The sequence below is a fragment of the Sminthopsis crassicaudata genome, chromosome 2, assembly GCF_048593235.1.
Source record: "Sminthopsis crassicaudata isolate SCR6 chromosome 2, ASM4859323v1, whole genome shotgun sequence".
Taxonomy (NCBI): Eukaryota; Metazoa; Chordata; class Mammalia; order Dasyuromorphia; family Dasyuridae; genus Sminthopsis; species Sminthopsis crassicaudata.
In genome coordinates, this window is record NC_133618.1 from 231,015,647 (window position 1) to 231,035,101 (window position 19,455).

The following is a 19,455-nucleotide window of genomic DNA, read 5'->3' on the forward strand; positions in this document are numbered from 1 at the left end:
AGATTACAACAAGAACTGTTAAAAGCTTAAAAAAGGGAACAGGTGATGAATTAGCAGCTCCTGACCATACTGAGGACAGAAGTAGAAGTGCAGGGAAAATGATCTTTAAGCATAGATTGTTGTGAAGCCAGATATGAGGATCCCCACCATGATCTTCATAATCTTCCTAGCAATCTTCACTGCAACAGAATGAGCTCGCCTGTCACAGGCTGATTTCTCCAAGACCTCTCTTATTCTTGGACTGCCCCCTACTGGATTTCTTTTTGCAAGGCTCTGAGATTCCCTAAGTCCTCAGAGTGGCCTGGGTTCTCAAAATCAATGTTGGATGCACAGACGTGAGCTGGTCCCATCAAGATGGAAGGATTTTAAAGACAGCCCAAGCAATAGATTAGGCTTGCTACCCAATGACCAGAACAACTAAATACAAGAGAGGTTCATCATCACTGAGAGATTGCTTTTGCCTCAGAAGCTCCTGAAATTTTCTATCAAAGCATGGGAGAGTTGAAATCTGTTTTGGGGGAGGAAATACCCAAACTAATAGAAATTACAGATATATCTTGAAAGCATAGTTATCAGATGAATGATTTGAAAGTGGGGTTCATGAAACTCGATCACTGGCAAGGTTTTCAAGGAGCTTAAAGGTACTACAAAGGTCCGTCTTAAGACATTCTCAAGGAACTTACCTACATGTTCCCTTCTTGTATTACATCTTTATTTTAAAGCTAATCATAACTTCACCAGGCTTAAATTCTGTCCTGTTCAATTATATGGAAAGGTTTTCTCATGGAACTTATTTTCCTTTTATGCTTTAGGAGGGAGAAAGAAATTACTTAATGGCTGCAATATATGTAGAAAACTATGTGACTTCTTGGTTAATAGCAGGAGTACAGCTGTGACTTTACTCCCCGAATGGAGTCATCTCCTTGAACCTCAGAAGTTATTCTCTCCACCAGTGGGGTCTCCTGGAGGAGACTATTGCTGGGAGAGAGAGGCCTACAGAACTCCTTTACAAAGTCTTCCTCTGAAGCCAGAAGCACCTCCTTCCAGGCATTTGCATCCAGCTCCCCAGCAGTGCCTCCATACTCCTTAGGAAGGATACTTTTTGGAAGGTTCAGGTGTAGAGAATTCAAGTCAGATCCATGAAGGAAAAACTGAAGGGAAACAAATAGGGAACAGTCCATATGTAAAGATGTTAGGACATGACTTTTTACCTGCTGCTACAAAATTGCACACAATGAGTGACAGTGAATAAGAGTAGTTCACATTTCATAGCCTTTTATCTGTTATATACTTTATATACATTATCCTATATATTACATATATACATCCTATACACATATCCTCTACATCCTATACATACAAAAACCTTCCCATCCTGGAAGGTAAGCAGGACAGGGGTTATCATAATCATTTTACAAATAAGGAAACTGAGTCTCAAGGAGTAGAAGTAACCATATAGCTAGCAAGTGATAGAGTAAAGAATTTAAGACCTAGGTTTCCTGATTTTAGGTCTAGTTCATTTCTGACAATACCATGTAAAAACACTTGGGTAACTGGCCCCAAAGTTGGCCTTAGCAATAGCAGAGCCCTAGATTGGCTATTTCCTGTGGAAACACACAATATAAAAGCTAACTTTTTCCTAGAGAAACAAAATAAAATGAAAAAAGGCAAATGGAGAAGAAATCTTCAGTTCTATATTTCTAGTTTCTGAAACAAAGTCCACACAACTATAATAGCCATTAATAACTGGGTAAATAACTTTTTTGAAAATCATTCATAGAGCATATTTATGACTAAAAGTTCTATTTAATAAGAAATCAAAATTATTTTAAGTCATTTTTCTAATTACTGTGGGCCCCTCTAATCTAACATTTTAGATAGAAATCAAGATATTTAAAAGTAAATAAGACCAGAAGTAGTGGCAGCTTTCAAGGTAAATTCTTAGACTTTCTGAAACCAAGATTCACTAAAGGTCAGAGATGGAAGGGGTCTTAAACTCAGAATATAAGAGCTGAGTAAGACCTTATAGATTATGTTGGCCAGTCCCTTTGTATAACAAAGGAGGAAATTAAAATTGAAGAAATCTATGGTTGGAAGGGATTAGAGATCATTGAGTTCTACTCTCTAACTGAAGCTGAAGCAGAAATACAAGCTCATAGGGCCAAAAGGGAATAGAAAGTGGGCTAGCCATTGTCTCCATAATGTTAATATTTATGAATTTCCTTTTATTCCCATAAGATTGATTCATTTGTTGGATTTAAAGGACAGAGCTAAAATGGGATCCTAGAACTTTAGATTTGGGAAGAGCCTCAGAATCACAGAATGACAGAGAAGAAGGATTCTTGAAGAGCATGAAGGCTAAACTCCTCATTTTAAGGAGCAAGTTCTCAATTTGCACCTCCACAATTAGTCTGCTCTGATATACAAACAAACTAAACATTTACTCATCTTTTCAAAAATAAGACATTGGGGGGAAAATAGGGGACTCTGTAAGATAAAAGCAAACTTTTAACAGTTTATATTAAAAATTGATAATAGCATATTATCACTACACAAAATATAATGTATTATAATAAAACTTATATTAAGCTTTATTTTAAAAATAAGTTTGTATTCATGTATTTTTTACATCACCTATATTTCCCAGTGCATTCCCTCTTCCTCCCCCTCCCAAAGAGCCATCTCCTATAGAAAAGGAAACAAAAAAGAGGAAAAAGTTAAACAAAACTAACAAACTGGAAAAAGTCTGATATTATCTATAGTGCTCCAAACCTGTAGTCCTGAACTTCTTCAAAGAGGAAAAGGAAAAGGAGGACATTTAAAGCTGCCATTGACAGGAAGAAGTAAGTCACTTACTCTGTTTGCTATTTTCTCCTTCAGAAATGGTTTTATGATAGCAAAAATGCCTTTGAATATTCGAGGTTCATTTACAATATTGACAGCTTTTATTCTAATGGGAAACCCATCCTGTGGTAAGAAAATAAAAGGTATTTTAGAACATCTGGGAAACTTCAATAGAAAACAAAAATATGTATATCCCTACTTTGGAAACATCTCCTATAATATTTACTATATACGGGCATAACAATTATTAATTGAATTCAATAGTCATGGTATTTTTACAAATTATGAAGCAATTTCATATTGAATTTGATAATCACAACCACCATATAAAGCAGGCAGGCCAGGGCTCATTTATCCATTTCTACAAATGAAGAATTTGAGTTTTTTAGAAGTTATACAACTTGTCTAACTAAGAAGCCATGATTCAAATCCAAGTCTCCACACCCCCTGGCTCCTGTTCTTTTCCCTGTACCAAAATGCCAATACCACCCAGATTAGATCCATCACTGCATCTGCTTCTCATGTGCAAACCAAAGCTGGGACCTAAATCAGGAACTTAACTTCTAAATCAGGTGGTTTTTCTGGAGTAAGCCAGAACTATAAATATGGACTTGTTCTTTGTAATGTTAAACATTATTTCTAGAAAAACCCAGCAAATGCCAGCCAAATCCAGTCACTTAAACAGCTATAAGTTCACATGTGTTCAAAGAGCTGGCAGATCAGTCAGTCTTAATGTCAAAGAAAAGCTAAGTTCTGAGACAGAAGTGTGTCCCAAACAAATTAGAACAGAAACTGAGTATCAGCTGAGTTGATAGAGAGCCTAGAACATAGACTGTCTGTGTTGGTGAGAGTGAAAATGTTTTCTTTGCTCTTAACTACTCCCCATTACCAGGAATCCTCCGTGGAAGGTATTGCAGAGCAACAGGAAAAACTATTTTTGCTTGGCCATCAACTCACAGTATAACTTTGGGAAATGAGTTCTCTTCTGGACTTCATCTATAAAATGAGAGATAGGCTAAGTGTCTCTAAGGTCTCTTCTATCTCTGACATTCTGTGTTCTAACAATCCACTTCTCAGTCCTGAATAAATTCCAAGATATCTGACCACTCATTTTGTTCTGTGCTCCACCACATTGGCATAAAGCTTTCTAGCTCAGATCTGTCATGGTCCAGGTCTGTTCCAAATCTGATATCCGGTATCCTCAGCCCCTGAATGAACACCATCCCATTAACCTGTCCCTCAGCATTTGCATCTCCCACCTTCCCCTGTTTAAGCAACTGGAAGAGGAAGGAGTGGGGGGCCAAGAGAAGAAGGAAGGTGTCCGAGGTGCCGGATGGGACACCAGAGAACTCTTAAAGGCACAGAAAACAAGGGCTTCTGCTGCTTATTTACTCATCAAAGCTGTCTTTTGCAGTAAACAGTTAATTCTATGATAGGAAGGGGAGAACACTCACTTCTGCCTCTGAGATGAAAATATGCTGCAAGCATCCTCTGACCCTTAGAGATCTCCCACAATACTTCAAAAAAGCCACTTTCCAAAGTGTGTCATACCTCTCCATGTCTCAATAAGTGCTTAGCTGAGTAACTCTGTCCAAAAAAATGTCTTTTAGTGTCTTCAAGCCAATCATCTGATTATCAAATTGTCAAATGCCTTTAGCTGCCATCAGATGAAAGGCACAGAGTCTGTTGCCAGGCTTGTTCCCCAAACTTTTCTATCTTGAGGGGCCATGTCAGAACCTGGATCCTGCTAGAACAATTGTGTAGTATGCAAGGAGGAACATGGAAAGAGCACTAGGCCTCATGTCTCATACGTTAAAAAGAACTTTGAAAATGTTATTATATGAAAAATACTGTCATCCCTAGAAAAAGAAATGATAGTGTCTGAATGAACATTTAAGCATACTATTTTTCACTCTTTATTTTTCTTGGTGGTGGTTTTTTGTTTTTTTTTTTTTTTTTTTGTGTGTGTGTGTGTGTGTGGTCTCATTTTCTTTTCACAACATAGCAATATAGAAATATGTTTTACATGACTGTACATGTATAATCTTATTAAATTGCTTATCTTTTCAAGAAGGGAAAAAAGAGTAGAAGGGAGGGAAACTCAAAAAATTGGAACTCAAAATTTAAGAACTATTTTTACATGTAATTGGAAAAAATCTACAAAAAAAAGAAAAAAATCTTATAATTAACTTCAATAATCTGAGGTACAGAAATACTCAAATTTTTCTATAGAGGGTTTAATTTTGAAAAATTTCATCAAAAAAAAAAAAGAAGAAAAATTTCATCCATACAAATTTCACATAAGTGATTGTAAAAGTGAGATTATATATTCTGGAAAAAGAAAAGCCAATTTTTGAGGAGTTGGCCTTCTTTGTTTTCTTTACTTCAGATTTTCAGAATTGATCTTGTCCAAACAACAGGAGCTCAAAAACCAACTAGCAAACCCACAATATGAGGTAAAACTTTCAATCATTAATAGCATGGGGGAAAAATAGGCAATCTGGATTCTGGGAGAAAAGTCTAATCATTTCCCAACCTAGCAACACTAAGAATAAAGGATAAAATGTCCATTGACTAATGTAAATATGTATTCTTCCCTGACCCAAATGGGGCTCTTACCTGGAGAATTCCAATCACTTTTTTGGCTATAAAAGGACCAAAATGAGAAGCCTTGGCTAAGCCAACTCCTTTGTAATCTGCAAGGATAACAATTCCATTCACCTGGGTCTCCTCGGACTGAATCAGCTTTTCTAATGTTAAATATATGGCACGAATGTTCTCAGTAATTGGGTAGTTACTTGGAATCCATCTATCTAAGGTTGCAAGATAAAGAAGGGAGAAATGAACAATAATAAGAATGCATAACTCATACTTCTGTAGCATTTACAGTTTATAAAGCAGTTTCTTTAATAGGCCTGTGAAGAAGAAGGGGACAAGGCCTGGGCCTGGATTTCATTGGTACTGTAGAGGAGGATTCTCAGAGGAGGGGACTTTGTAGCTCAGAGGGCCACCTCTAGCATCATGGAGCTCAGTGACTGGCCTATGTGGGTTGGAGGGAAATGAGATAAGGCCAATGGCCAGCCCTTCAATCTCTTCAGCAGAAGTGATCCTCTGTGTGTTACAGCAGCAGCTAGATGGCAAAGGGGTTGAGGTACCTGTCCTGAAATTAGGGAGATCTGAGTTCAGGGATTCTTAACCTGGGATCTGTGAACCTGTTTGTTGTTTTAAATACTTGATAACTACATTTCAACATAATTTGTTTTTTTAATAGTGTTTTCCTTATTTTATCTTACTTAAAAGCACTACAATTATCCCTTCCACATCATGAGTTTCCCCTTTGTGACTTCAGTATACCTCAGGTTGGCATAAGATATTAAATAGAAGTTTGGGGGGAGTTGTATGGAAGCCACAAATGATACAGAAAAAATTCAGAAATGCTTAAATATATACATAGTATATATTATCAACATTTTGTCTTTCAATATCATAATAATTTAGACTTCTTCTCTGGTACAAAGGAAGGGCCAGAAAAATTTTATGCAGATTTTCCAGATCAAGGAGGCACTGTGACCCTAAGGCTTAAAATGTAGAAGGGATAATAACTGTATTCTGAGAAGGGGTTCATAGGCTTTCCCAGACTGCCAAGGGGGTTCCAGGAAACAGACAAACAAAAAGTTAAGAATCCTGTTCAAACCTTTTCTCAGTCATACATTAGCTGTGTGACCTTGGGCATTTACCTTTTCAAGTCTCTGTTTCTTCATCTGTAAAATGGAAATAATAGTACCTACTTCCCAAGGGGTAAGGATCAAATAAGATAATGTATAAAGTGCTTTGGAAACCTTTAAGGACTAGGCTGATGCTAATTATTATTATTATTACAATTACATATATTGTTATCCCTCCTTTGCATATGAGGAAATTAAGGCTTAGAGAGACCAAGGGATTTGCTCACTATTCACAAGATTGTGACAATAGTTCAGATTCCCATAATCCCTGCTTTACAATTCACAGATTACAAAAAGTTTGCCTCCTTTCTTTGATCATAAACTAACAGACCTGGAATTCTATCCCTCTCATTTTACAAATGGAGAAACTGAAGCCCAGAGAAATTTGTTCAAAACTAGGAATATAGCCCAGTTCTCCTGAAAAGGGCAGGGACACATTGGTTAATGAGTAATATTAACAAATTGATCCATTCAGACAAAAAAAAAAATTTGTGAACTATGTTAATCAATCATCAATTAATAAACATTTACTAATTGATTACTTTTTGCCAGTATTGTGTTAGGCACTGGGTATACAAAGAAAAGCAAAAAATACAGTTCCTGTCACTAAGGAGCTAAACCAGACTCAACCATCCTAACCAGAAACAAAGGCTCTCGTGAGCTGTAAAGCCTTCAAGGATAGGCCCAGTGAGGTTGTGTATGCATGCTATCCAAGCTTAAGCTCCGACTAGTGGGCAGGCTTGGGACAGCTAGGTAATGCCATAGAGCACAGAGTGCTGGGCCTGAAGTCAGCAAGAGTCATCTTTCTCAATTCAGATCTGGCTTTGGACACTTACTAGCAGTGTGACTGAGCAAGTCACTGTTTGCCTCAGTTTCCTCATCTGTAAAATGAGCTGGAGAAAGGAATAGAAAACCACTCCAATATGTTGGCCAAGAAAATCCCAAAGGGGACCATGAAAAGTCAGACAGGACCAAAAAAACAACTGACTACTCACTTTATTTGCTTCCAGTTTCACAGCCTTTCCTGGGCTGGAAATCATCCTAAGCCATGGCACTTGAAAAAGAATGTGTGGAATCTTCTGTCAGATTATGTTCTCCTATTTGTATAGTGCAATTTAAGGTCTATAAAGTGCTTTTCTCACAAGCCTGAGCTTGATGATCCTAAAGCTCAGATGCTGAGGTGATTTAGGTCCCAGAGTTGATTAGATAACAGAACTTCTATGGGAAGCCAGGTCTCCTGACTTCTACCCAGCCTATGGTTCTTGTCTCCATGCAAGCTGCTGACCTTCAGTTTTACCCATCTGGGTCATTCTCAGTGAAAGGGAAGCCTGTGGTTGCATGGTAGTGTAGTGCTGCTCTACTCATACATACATATGGTCTCACTGGTGAACAAGTTCCTTCTGCTGGCACAGATTTTGCCTCCTATGTGGTAGCTCTTTAAATACTTAGGGGTAGCTGACATGTCCCCTATTCTCTGCTAAAACCTCCACTGACAAGAGTGCAACTCACCTAAACAGATATTTCCATGAGTTTGGGTGGTTAACCTTCTGGCAATGAGTGCTCAGCTAAGCCAGGCCTCAGACATTAGTCACACTGTCCACTGACAGTCCCACACTTCAAGGTTTCCCAGCTCTATAGAATCTACCAAGGCTTCAGGATAGGGTTTGATCACCACATGATCAAATAAATATCACTGAGCCAAGACAAGACACTCAAAGGGCTTGAGAAGACACAAAGAATTGCTGTCTACCACCAGAAGAGAGCACTAGGACCATCCAGAGTCAGAGGATCTGGGTTTAAAGCCCAGTTCTAAATCTTTTGATGGAACCCTAAATCACTTTCTTCCTCTGGGTATTAGTTTCCTGTGTAGGGATTGGTTAGAGCAGGGCTTCTTAAAATTTTTCCACTAATGATCCTTTTTTGTCCAAGAAACTTTTACGTGATCCCAGGTATATAAAAAAGGTACACAAATCAAACATTTGCTGATAATCATAATTTCACAACTCCCACATTCAGTTGAGACCCCACACAGAATTGCAAACCAGTTTAAGAAGCTGAATGTTAGAGGACCTTTCAGCTCCCTTCTTGCTTGAAATTCTACGAAGTATTATTCCATCATCACAAGAACCAAATATAACCCAAGCTCACAGAAACAAGCAACATTCAAGAGACATACCTGGACGAAGGCAAAGTACCTGGCAGCCTCTAGGGTCCGAGTGAGGCAGCACAGTGAGAAAACCTGAACTCAGAACCTCCTTCAGGGCAGAGGGCTTTAAGTTATCAAACACTTCAGGCCAGCTCCTCCGACAGCTGTGATAGTTGACCAGAAGCTGCAAGGCTCGGTCATAGTCGAACTTTCGGGCTCTGAGGAAGCGCAGAAGAAAAGCATCATCCAGGGACGTACTTAAGTTAGGATAGTCTTTACAGACCATGTCTCGAAGGGCCTGAACATCCCGCAGCCGCCATTCTGGTTTCTCCTGCAACTCCTCCCGGGCTTTGGTGACTAGCTCCTCTGTCAGGGAGCACACATAGCCAGGCTGTTTGGGGAGCTCGTTATTTTCAGACAAGGGTGCCACAAATGGGCTTGGCCTCAGAGAGTCACTTTCTTCGGACATTAGATTATCAGGAAGCTGTCCAAAAAATTTAAACAACCCATTTTAAGCCCACTTAATAGCATGCTGCACTGCCCATAAAACCCACCTGCTGCAGAATTCAAGAAAGTAATTTTGAAAGAAAAGCCGAATTGCCATAAGGGAATGTGTACTTAGCTCTCTTTGAGGCCCAGCTCAAGTACAGCCTAGAAAACCCTCTTAATTCCCCCACTGTTAGTAACCTTTCCCCCAACCTTTTTTTAAATTTATCTTGTGTGCATCCTGTATTTACTTCTCTGTAAAGGCGTATACCCCTAGTAGAATGTAGATTCCTCAAAGGCAAGCGCTGTCTCAGTTTTGTCTTTGTATGCCAGAACCTAGCACAATGCCTGTGTACCAGTGCCTGAGACACAGCAGGCACCTGCTAAATGCTTGTTGGCTGACTGACTGAAACTAGAAATATCCAACTTTGCTCACGAGCCCTCAGTAACCTCCTCCTCGGCCGAAAACAAAGTTGGGGCAACTTGTGGTAGATGACCTTGGAAAAGTCCCCTTCCTTTCCTGGAGTCCATTTTCTCCTCTGTAAAATAAAAGAGTTGGAATAAATGATGTCTAGGGGGCCCTTCAGTTCATATTGTCTATGCGCTACAGAAAACTACCACATGACAGACATTGGTGCCTGGGTGAGGGGCTGGGACTTGGACTTTCTATTTAGACAAGTTTGCACAACCCTTTTCAACACATATAATCCCCACTCCTAGCTCTCACCATTGTTGCCCCTTCCCTAAGAGCTCTCCTTTCAGAAGTTATTCCCTATCTCTTATTCTCCTGTCCCTCAATAAACCTTTTCCCTTAGTGTCCCAGGTCTACTCTTCCTCTGATTCTCCCTTTTCCAAATATCCCCTTTTTTAAGTTTCCCCTTCCCCAGGTTCTCCCCCCCACACTGCCTCATTATCTCCTGTCTTCCCTTCTCAGGTTCCCCTTTCCAGGTCTCCACACTCTGAGTTTATCCCTTCTCCTTCCCAAGATGCTTTGACTTCCCACTCCCCCCTTAATTCAGCCATTACCATTATTTCTTCTTGCCCAGCATCCCCAGCCCATTTCCTGATTCTCCTCATTCATTCCACAAGCGTTTGTGAGACTCCCTTTATATGTACAGCACTGTGTGCGAGGGATACAAACGAAAAATGAAAACCATCCCTAGTTCTCAAAGAGTCTGCATTCTGTAAGGGGGTATAACATGTGCACAAACAGCATATACAATGTAATTTGAGGAGGAAAAAACCCAATAACCTCCAGTGGGAGAACTTTTCATTATGACAACTGCGTTTCAACGTAATTGATTTCCTTTGCAACCCTCTATATACTTTTTTCATTAAAAAAAACCCATTATTTTTCACCAGATTGCCAGAGTTTTATACCGCTCTAGAAGGGTCAGAAAGCTTCCTTCTGGGAGTGGGCAGCTAGGCTAGGCTGTGCGGGAAGTGAAGGACTCTGAGAGACTGATGAGAGGCAGGGATGCAGTTTCCGGTACGTGGCTGGCCCGTGGCCAGGGCACGGGAAGAGGAGATGCAACGGAGCGGCTGCCCAGCAGCTACAGTCCCCTTGGGTTAGAACGGGCTGTGCACGCAGGGGTGACGTGAAATCGTCTGGAGAGGCGCGCTGAAGCCAGTCTGAAAGGATGTAAATGCCGGGAGACATCCGGAGACTAACGAGGCCGCTTAGATCACGGCAATGACCCGATCAGACCTGGGCTTTAGGACTATCCCACCGGCAGCTCTGCCGGGGCTGGGGGTGGGGCTGGATGGGAGAGAAAAGGGACTGGAAGTAGAGAGCCAATGAGGAGGCGGCTGCGACTGGCTAGGTGTGAGGGAGGAGGCAGGTGCTAGAGATGTGACAGAGAAAGACCGGTACGGCCTGCTTACTAATGGGTTGTGGGGGCGAAGAGGAGGGTAGAGTACGGGGTAAGCTTCGGTTGCAAAACTGGGTGCAAAGCAGGAGAGGGGAGCCTGTCTTCTGAGGGTTTAGGAGGGCAAAAGGAGATGAGTTCCGCTTCGAACTTGTTGCGTTTGAAATGATTGAAGGATATCCAAAGAGAGACGTCCGGCAAACAGCTTCAGATGGGAGGCAGGAGGTCGCGAAAGGCCGCATCCCCCCCCATCAGTTTCTTCTTCTCTCCCGCCTTTCCCAGCCCCGCCCCAGGCACGCGCACGCGCACATACTCTGGCCCTCACCGGCCGCAGCCCCGCCCCCCTCCCCGAGAACGCGCGGACCCTCGCCAGCCCCGCCCCGGGCGCGCGGATACTCACCAACCCCCCGGGCCAGAACGGAAGGGAGGGTGGGCCGAGTCTCAGGCGACTTGGAGTCTTCGCCAGCACCGCGGACAGGTCCGACCCACCGTCCGCTCCACCCGCCCCTCTACACCAGAAGTGACGCAACGCCGGCCATAGGCGCCTTGCACAGGCGCAGTGGAAATATCGACGTCGCGCGTTGTGGTCCTAGACTTCTGGCACAAACTTGTCCAAATGACACTTTACCTTCCCACCTCGCCCAGCCTCTGCGCTAGAGGCAGACACAGAGCTTTTCAACTCGCTGTGCAACTTGGGAAAAGTCACATGCCCTCTCTGGGCCTCAATCGCTTCAATACTGCAAGGGAATTGCATTGATCTACATGTTAACCTGTTTAGCCTTTGTGTGTGTGTGTGTGTGTGTGTGTGTGTGTGTGTGTGTGTGTGTTTTGGAATCCTCTGACACTCTGGTGAAACCTAGGGCCCCTTCTTAGAATATTTTTAAATTCCTAAAATAAAACAGTATTACAAAGGAAATCAATGCTCTTAAAGGGCCCAATCCCGGTTAAAAACCCCTAAAACACTTTATTCTAAGCATAAAACAATGCCCTTCATTAAGTAAGTGGTTTAGGGTTGTGTCAGCATCTCCATGATACGTTTAGGTTTGCAGAGAATTTGATATTGGTAGCAATCTTGGAGGTAGAGGCTAGTATATCCCCTTTCTATAGATGAGGACACTGAGGCGGGGAGGGGGACGGTGATTTCCCAGAGCCAGCCGGCCAGCCTGGATCGTTTTCTATGGACGGATGAGCTGACCCTCTCCTGCCCACTCCCAGGGGTACAAGGCACCCCTTCCAGGACATCTGGGTGTCTTCTAGAAAATGTGGGTGTCAGCTATCCAAAGCTCCTCCGGAGTCTGATACTCCTCTTCCTTGGAATCTCACTCGGACATCCTAACTTACAGCGCTAGAACCAGGTCTTTTTTTTTCCTTAAAACTTTTTGTGTTATTGACTGTGATGAACTTTTCAGAAAAATGGGTTTTAATGCAAAAATTAAAATATTCAGAATTACAAAGGAAATCTATTTGTCTATCTGTCTATTGATCTATCTGTCCATTTAACTACCTACCTACCTGGCTGTCTGTCTGTCTTCTAGAAAGGTGTGCAGATCATGCTAAGAACCACTGCCCAGAGGGCTCCTTCCCCAGTTCTTTCCTTGTTTCCCATCCCCCACGCCCTTCCGTTTGCTCTGTGCATCCCCGTTCCCCTCGAGAGAAGCCATGCAGCAGTAGGCCGCGTGTGGGGAGGCTTGAGATGGTGCGAAATCCCTTAGCGCTTTCCTCACACGCACAGTCCGCTCCGCCTTCTTTTTGAGGGCTCAGGGTATTTACTGTGACCTGACGTCACTAGAATAAGTGGGAAGTTATAAAGGCAGAAAAGCTATGGCTAAAAAGATGCCCCTCTCCCCAGAGCCACTTCCCGGTCTCCCGGGCCGAGCTGCCCAGGACCAGGGTCCCCACTGCCGCGGGTGAATCGGGCTCAAGTGTGTTTCCCACTAACGCCGGCAGGGGGAGCCTAAGTCAGGGACAAGAGCAGAGAATTCAGGAAGCCTGAAGTGGACACTGGGAGTCTTGCTCCCTAGAAATGCCTTCAGTTTGGTTTTGACTCTTTCCCATGCTAGAAAACATCAATCAAGATTGAACTCAAGTCTTTTAACTCCAAATTCGGAACTGGGACTCAGCCCCAAAGCTAACACTCCATTACGCCGCGCCCTGAAGCCGTGTCTAAGGGCCGGGACCTGACAGCGCTCGGAGGCGAGAAGGCTAACGGGCAACGCTGCCGAGGCGGCCGGCCGCCGCTCCAGCCCGCCAGTGATCCCCGCAAGCTGGGAATGCCAGAGAGGGAGGGCTCGGTCACTGGTCCCCGGGGCGGAGCGTGGTCGCGGCGGTGTTTTCTAACTGTTAAAAGCATCTTCTAAAGCATTGTTTAGAAGGGCCCCGGAATATAATCGTTTTGTTTCCATTAATTCCTTCCTCCCAGTTAACTGTACAGAAGAGCTCCTCATCAAGTCTTTCTGAAGAACAAAGGGCTGTCTCCACGGGCAGTAACCTTCTCACTGGAGACATCCGCACTAGATCTGGAGGGCGCTCGTCCGAGACGGAGGGAGGGAGAAAGGCGCCTGACCTGCCAGCTCAGCCCGGCTCCGGGCTGTGGAGGTGTGAGAACTTGTTTCCGCGGCGGGCGGCTCCCCACGCCGCACGCACTTGGTCGGGGCCCGGCGTGGTTTTCCCGCCACGTGAATTACCCAACCGCAGGTTGCCGATGCCCGAGGCGACTCTCATGTGACGCAAACATAAAGATGTATAATAACTATACAAAAAGATTCTTATATATGTGAGCTAGAAGAGGCCCTACTTGAACCAAAGTCTCCTGGCCCCTCCTGGGATTCCAGTGAAAAGAAGCCTGGTCTGGAAATCAAGAGATGGCCCCTGGTAGCTCCCGCGGTAACCGAATGAACCCCCCACGCCCCTCTTCTCCTTACATCATTTGAGACCAGGGCTGCAAGGACTACTTCCAGGTGACGAAGTTTTTGAGTCCGGAACCCAGGAATCCTTTGCCTGAGACCCCCTAACCAGCGTAGAAAGCGCCTGGGAAGGTGCCTCTTTACACTTTCTCGGGCCACTGATGTTGCCCTAGGCTCCTGCTCTGTCCCGTCTGAATAGACTTTTTTCTTGAGTATCAGTGCATCATCAGGCTTAAAACTAGGACGGGCCTTGAAGCGCCGGGTAAGCTCATCATTTCTTTCAGGGAGCCGCGGCCCAGGAAGTGAAAGCTAGTTTTTTCAAGATCGCATCAATTTGGAACATTATCACAATTGGACTCAGGTCCTGTGACCCAAACGCCTGGTTTCTCTCTATTACCGTACACCGGCCTCGATTCATTTCAGCCAACCTAGATTAAGGGTCTGCTCCTTCCGGGCCTAGCCTCGGTGTGGAGAACACAAGTGTAGACACGGCCCATCCCTCGCAGACAGCAGAGGGCAGAGTAAGCGGGCGCCACGCCCGGACGGAGGAGCGTTTGTAGGAGAGAAGATTTGAAAAGTAGATTAGAACCTGGAGTGCCAGGCTAAGAAGGCCATGATTCATTCAGCAGAAAAGGGGAATATTTGAAGGACTGTCCGGGGGAAGCAGGGGCATGGTCATTCTGCTTTGACCTAGAGGGAAGAACTAATAACAAGGGGTAGAAGAAGCTTAAGAACCCGGGTCTTGTTCCTCTTAAACCGAGCTGGTCTTCCTATTAAAGACTCGTCCCTGTGGAGGACTCTGATATCTGTAGTAGCTTGACATTTAAAAAAGATTTCTACATGTTCTCACAACAGATAGGGACTGCACCACTTTACAATGGAGATACCGAAGCACGGGGTTACCCAGTTAAGTGCTGAGGTCCCCAAATGACGCTCTCTCCTCACGGATACTCTTCTACTATTACTGACTGGTGTGACGCAGCTCGGGCCGTGGGCCTCGGTAACGGAGAGCACGTCCGGCCCGCGAGGCTCGGCCCCAACTGGACCTCGCTCTTCCGGTTGTTTACGTTGCCGGAGCGCGCTCCATGGAGTAAACCTTAGTCACCCTCTGTACCCCTTTATAACGAGGCCTCATCTAAACAGATTGCCCCAGGATCCGCGTCTCTTTGTGAGGTCTGGAGAAGCGCCACTAGGGGGAAGACAGCCACGGAGGAGTTTCTAAACAGAGATGAGGGCAGGGACTGTGTTTTTCCAGTGACTGATTGATTTGCTAACCTTCTGAGTCAGCATAGCACAGCACGGGTCTCCTGGGAAGGACAGGGAGTACTCACTGTTCCCAGGTGCCCTGGAGGACGGGCAGGCCCAAAGCATTTACGGAACAGGGCCCTGGGGGTGGAGTGGAAGGGGCGGAGACTTGCCAGTGGCCCCAGTAAAGATTCAAGCAATACTGAAGCTATCCCTCTCGGGCATCCAGCGGCAGAAGGGAACTTAGAATATAGAGTATTTAGAACAAACAGGAAAAGAGCTCTAAGGGGCCTCAAAATCTAGAACACAAACTGTTAGAACGAAGGAGCCTGAGAACCGAAAGGGGAGGGACCAACATCTCAGCATGGAATGCCCAAACTGGCAATTCCCAATTGCCCCCATGCTCTTCACCTTTCTCATTGCAGTTATTAAAATGCCTCTCTGGGTTCTGATAAACATATAAACTGATTTGCAGTGTGGTTAATGAAGGTTTCCTTTGTCACCTCTACTGGGAGACCCGCTTTTAAATAAGTGTGAATGAGCGTGTGCATATGCCATCCATAATCGACAGAGAATTCCCGGGCATAGATCAAACAAGTGGCCATCGTGGCCCTCTAAGTCTCGTCTCTGACATAACCTGCTGGTGTGATGTTGGGCAAAAAATTTAATCTCTTGGTGCCACAGGAAAGTTGCAGATGTCAACCTACAGTGGTGGAGGGATTTCCTTATTCGAACCTCTTACTATCAATGAAAGCAGAGATCTGGCTCCCAGAAAGGAAAGAACTCAGGACTAAGAGTCAAGAAACCCACCTCCTGGTTCTAGCTCTAGCACGAACTTGCTGTATTATCTTGGATGAGTCATTTCCCTTTCCTCCAGGCCTTCTCTGTTTTCATCTGTAAAATGAAGGGATTGAGCTCAGTGGTCTCCAAGATCCTTTCTTTAGCTTTGACATTCTTCTGTTTTAAGATCCCTTCCCTTTCTAACAGAATTCTCCATTCTCTGTCCTCTGTTGTTGTAAGACCCTGTGAATGCTGATATTTGGGGCTCTCAAGGCCTTCCCTAGTCTCACCTTCTCTGATCTGAATTCCCAAGATTCTTAGGTCTGTAGGCTTAGAAATGGAAGGGACATTTGTGTCCATCTACTACAACGCCCATTTTTCAGCTGAGGGAACGAAAACTTCAGCATGATTTTCTAGGTAGTAAGTGATAGAGCAGGGATGTGAATCCCAGGTCTTCCATCGCCCCGTGCGGCACTTCCCACCAGAGAAGGAACCGTTGCCAGAGCTCCACCCCCTGCTACTCTGAAGAAGGGATTGCTGGGAACTTTCTGTGCACATGTCCTAGTTTATGACCCTAGCTCCTATCTGGTGCTCAGAAACAAGTGGGGCCAGCCAAGGCCATAAATTCCTGCTATCTTTGGTCAGTATCTCCATAGCACTAGTTGTTTACTAAGCTCCTCATGATTGTTCTTTATCACTCCTTACTCACAAAGAGCAGGGGAGCACATTGTCCCCTTCCTCCTGACAGTGGAGAGAACTGGGGCCTCATGGGGTTTCAGCTTTGCTCAGAGGCCCACAGTGGGCCATGGTGGGACTCACAGATTCTGCCATGATCCAGTTGAGATCTTAGCCCACTGAAGTGCAATGCAAACACAATGGAAAGAGGGCCAGATTCAAAGTAAAATGAGATGGGCTTCAGTTCTGGCATACCACATGCCTCATGACACTATAAAATACACAGATATCAAGTGAACTCAAGTTGTCAGAACCCCCTAACTTGGCCGTAGAGGCCAGCCCCCATCCCCACTTGATACCCCACCATGTTCTTTTCAGTGTTCCACCAACAAGACACTCCATTTCACGTCTCTTCACCATCTTCTTGGGCTATCCGAAGTGTTCTCCCTTCTCATCTCCACCTCCTGGCTTTCCTGGCTTCCTTAAAGTCCCAATTAAAATAAGCTCTCCTGCAGAAAGTTTTTCCTAATCCTTCTTAATTCTAGTGCTTTCCCTCTGTTGATTATTTCCAATTTGCCCTGTGTATAGCTTGTTTGTACACAGTGGTTAGCGTTTTGTCTGCCTCATTAGATTGTGAGCTCCCAGAGAACAAGATTGTTCTTGACCTCCAGGGCTTAGCACAGTACCTAAGCACATAGTAGGCACTTAGTAAATGCTTATTGCCTCGCTGACACGGCTAGTGATAACCATAGCATGGATGGAGTCTGGGTGCCTTTACCTGCTTCTGTGGTCACAGACTATACTCTCCTTCTGGCCAAATGCCACTAAAATGTATCTATGGCAGAACAGTAGAGAAATGCCAATAGTCCCATGAAAACCAACTTCTTATGCTTAAAATCAACTGCCCTTGTCTTTGAGGAGATTAACTGGGGAACACCCATAGGAAGGCAACCAGAATGGTTAGGGGACTCCGACACTGACATGCAGTGACGGTGGAAAGGACTGAGAATATATCTCCTGGAGTCGATGGTGGGGGAAAAGGGTATGTAGAAAACATGGTGTTTGCTTTCAAGTATTTCTAGGTCTGTTATGTAGAAGAAGAATTATACTTGTTCTGTTTATTGCCAGAGGAGAGAACGAGGGGCAATAGATAGATGTTCCAAAGAGATCAATTGAAGTTTGACATTTCTAATAATTAAGGATAGTTAAAATGGAATGTGCTGCTTTGGGGAGATGGAATTTTTTTAGCCAAGGTTGGATGCCACTTGTTTGATACATGTCCAGGAAATTCCTTTTCAGTTTTGGGTTGGATAGAGGGATGCTGAACTCCTGTGATTCTGGGAGTTCATAGTCTAGTGGGAGACACGGGTCACATATAAATGGTACAACTAGAGAACAGGACAGCATGATAAATGGCCGAGTGAAGGAGAGGAACATGATCTCCCAATTCTTTGGCTTCAGATTCAAGGACTGGTTTCTTTTCCCTGAAGTACCTATTCTGAAGAAAGAAAGAGATAGAACAAGACTTCAAAGGGCCCAACCCAAGGTGGGTAAGGAAAACGTTGCTACCCTGGGCAAACAGCCTTCTGGTAATAAAGATAATGCTTTCTTGGGGAGGGCTTGGAGGAGAGGAAGGTCAGAGGAGATTCTCTGAACTTGTGTGAAGGAACATCAGGCCTCAGATCTGCCTTTGGGCCCTATAAGATAGATGGACCTGGGAGGAAAGAGCCTGGGATTCTTGCCACTGCCAGGCTCAGAGTTAGGGTTGTGAAGCTTCTCCCACAGAATTTGGTGTGACTTTTCTCCTCAGCTGCTATGGAACAGGGATGCTTGGGTGAGGAATCTGACTAAAAATGAGAAAATCAGATGATGTCATTTTTAGTGTTTCCTCCATTGCTAAGGTTCCTTCCAAATCTGTCACCCTTTTTGTTCTGAAGTCCCTTGTGGTCTTGGTATCCACCAGCCTTTGTCCTAAAAATAAATGTGGGCTCTAACATTCTGGATTTTAATATCCTACTCTGAAATTTCCTTCTCACTCTGAAGGCTATATAATCCTTGCATTCTTTGCTATAAGACCTCTATAAAAGACAGAATATTAATCTTAATCTTGAAAAGCAGGGTTGTCTTTCTTTAGCCTTCTCTCCTCTAGATTCAGGAATCCTCATTTTCTTCCCCAGGTTCTCTCCTCTGCCCTCTAAGACCTCTTCCAGCTAAACTGTGCCTGCCTTTCAGCCCTGAAGCATCAGTCTCCAGGCTTCCTGTAGGGCAGTGCCCTGGCGAACAGGCTTGTGGTTTATGGCCCCAATCATTGCCTCTGCCAGACATCATCTAAGAGCCATAAAGCCCATTTACAGTTTTCTTTTCCCCAAAGATAAGGTTAGCAGTGCTTCCCAAGGCCGAGGGGCTATGCTCTGGGCCTGGAAATGGGGTGGGGACTTTTCAGAAATGAAACAGATTAAGTTTTATGGTACAGACTTATCTGAAAATGTCCCATTCCCATATCCTCAGCTTGAACCTGCCAGGTGAAATCTCAGAGCCTACACAAAGGTGGTGTTGCTTCATTTACTTATTAATTCAGACATTCAATAAAGATTTGCTGGGGTACTAATAATAATAGCTCACAATTCTTTGGCCCTTTATAGTTTACGAAATACTTTCCTTACGCTGACCTTCTGAAGTAGGTAGTATAAGTGAGTAAACTAAAGTTTACCTAACTAAACTAAGTGAATGATGTATCCAGCGTCAAACAGTAAGTGGTAGAACTGGAATTTGAAACCAGGCCT

The 19,455-nt window shown here is 44.0% G+C and overlaps 1 protein-coding gene across 8 annotated transcripts; it reads right to left on the bottom strand.

The window, feature by feature from the left end:
* Window positions 1-695: 695 nt before the first annotated feature.
* On the bottom strand, window positions 696-15,416 carry TTPAL (alpha tocopherol transfer protein like). Of its 8 annotated transcripts, none has more exons than XM_074288520.1 (6): window positions 15,248-15,416; window positions 9,699-9,740; window positions 8,746-9,199; window positions 5,464-5,657; window positions 2,857-2,967; window positions 696-1,151 (listed from the first exon to the last, which is right to left on the bottom strand). In XM_074288520.1, exons 1-6 carry the CDS (start codon window positions 15,341-15,343, stop codon window positions 873-875), a joined length of 1,176 nt encoding a protein of 391 aa, XP_074144621.1. In that variant the 5' UTR covers window positions 15,344-15,416; the 3' UTR covers window positions 696-872. The 8 variants fall into 8 exon arrangements, with proteins under 8 accessions (XP_074144621.1, XP_074144625.1, XP_074144626.1 ...); XM_074288524.1 differs by lacking the exon at window positions 15,248-15,416 and adding an exon at window positions 11,470-11,610; XM_074288525.1 differs by lacking the exon at window positions 15,248-15,416 and adding an exon at window positions 11,470-11,610 and having other exon boundaries at window positions 9,638-9,740.
* Between the last annotated feature and the right edge of the window lie 4,039 nt (window positions 15,417-19,455).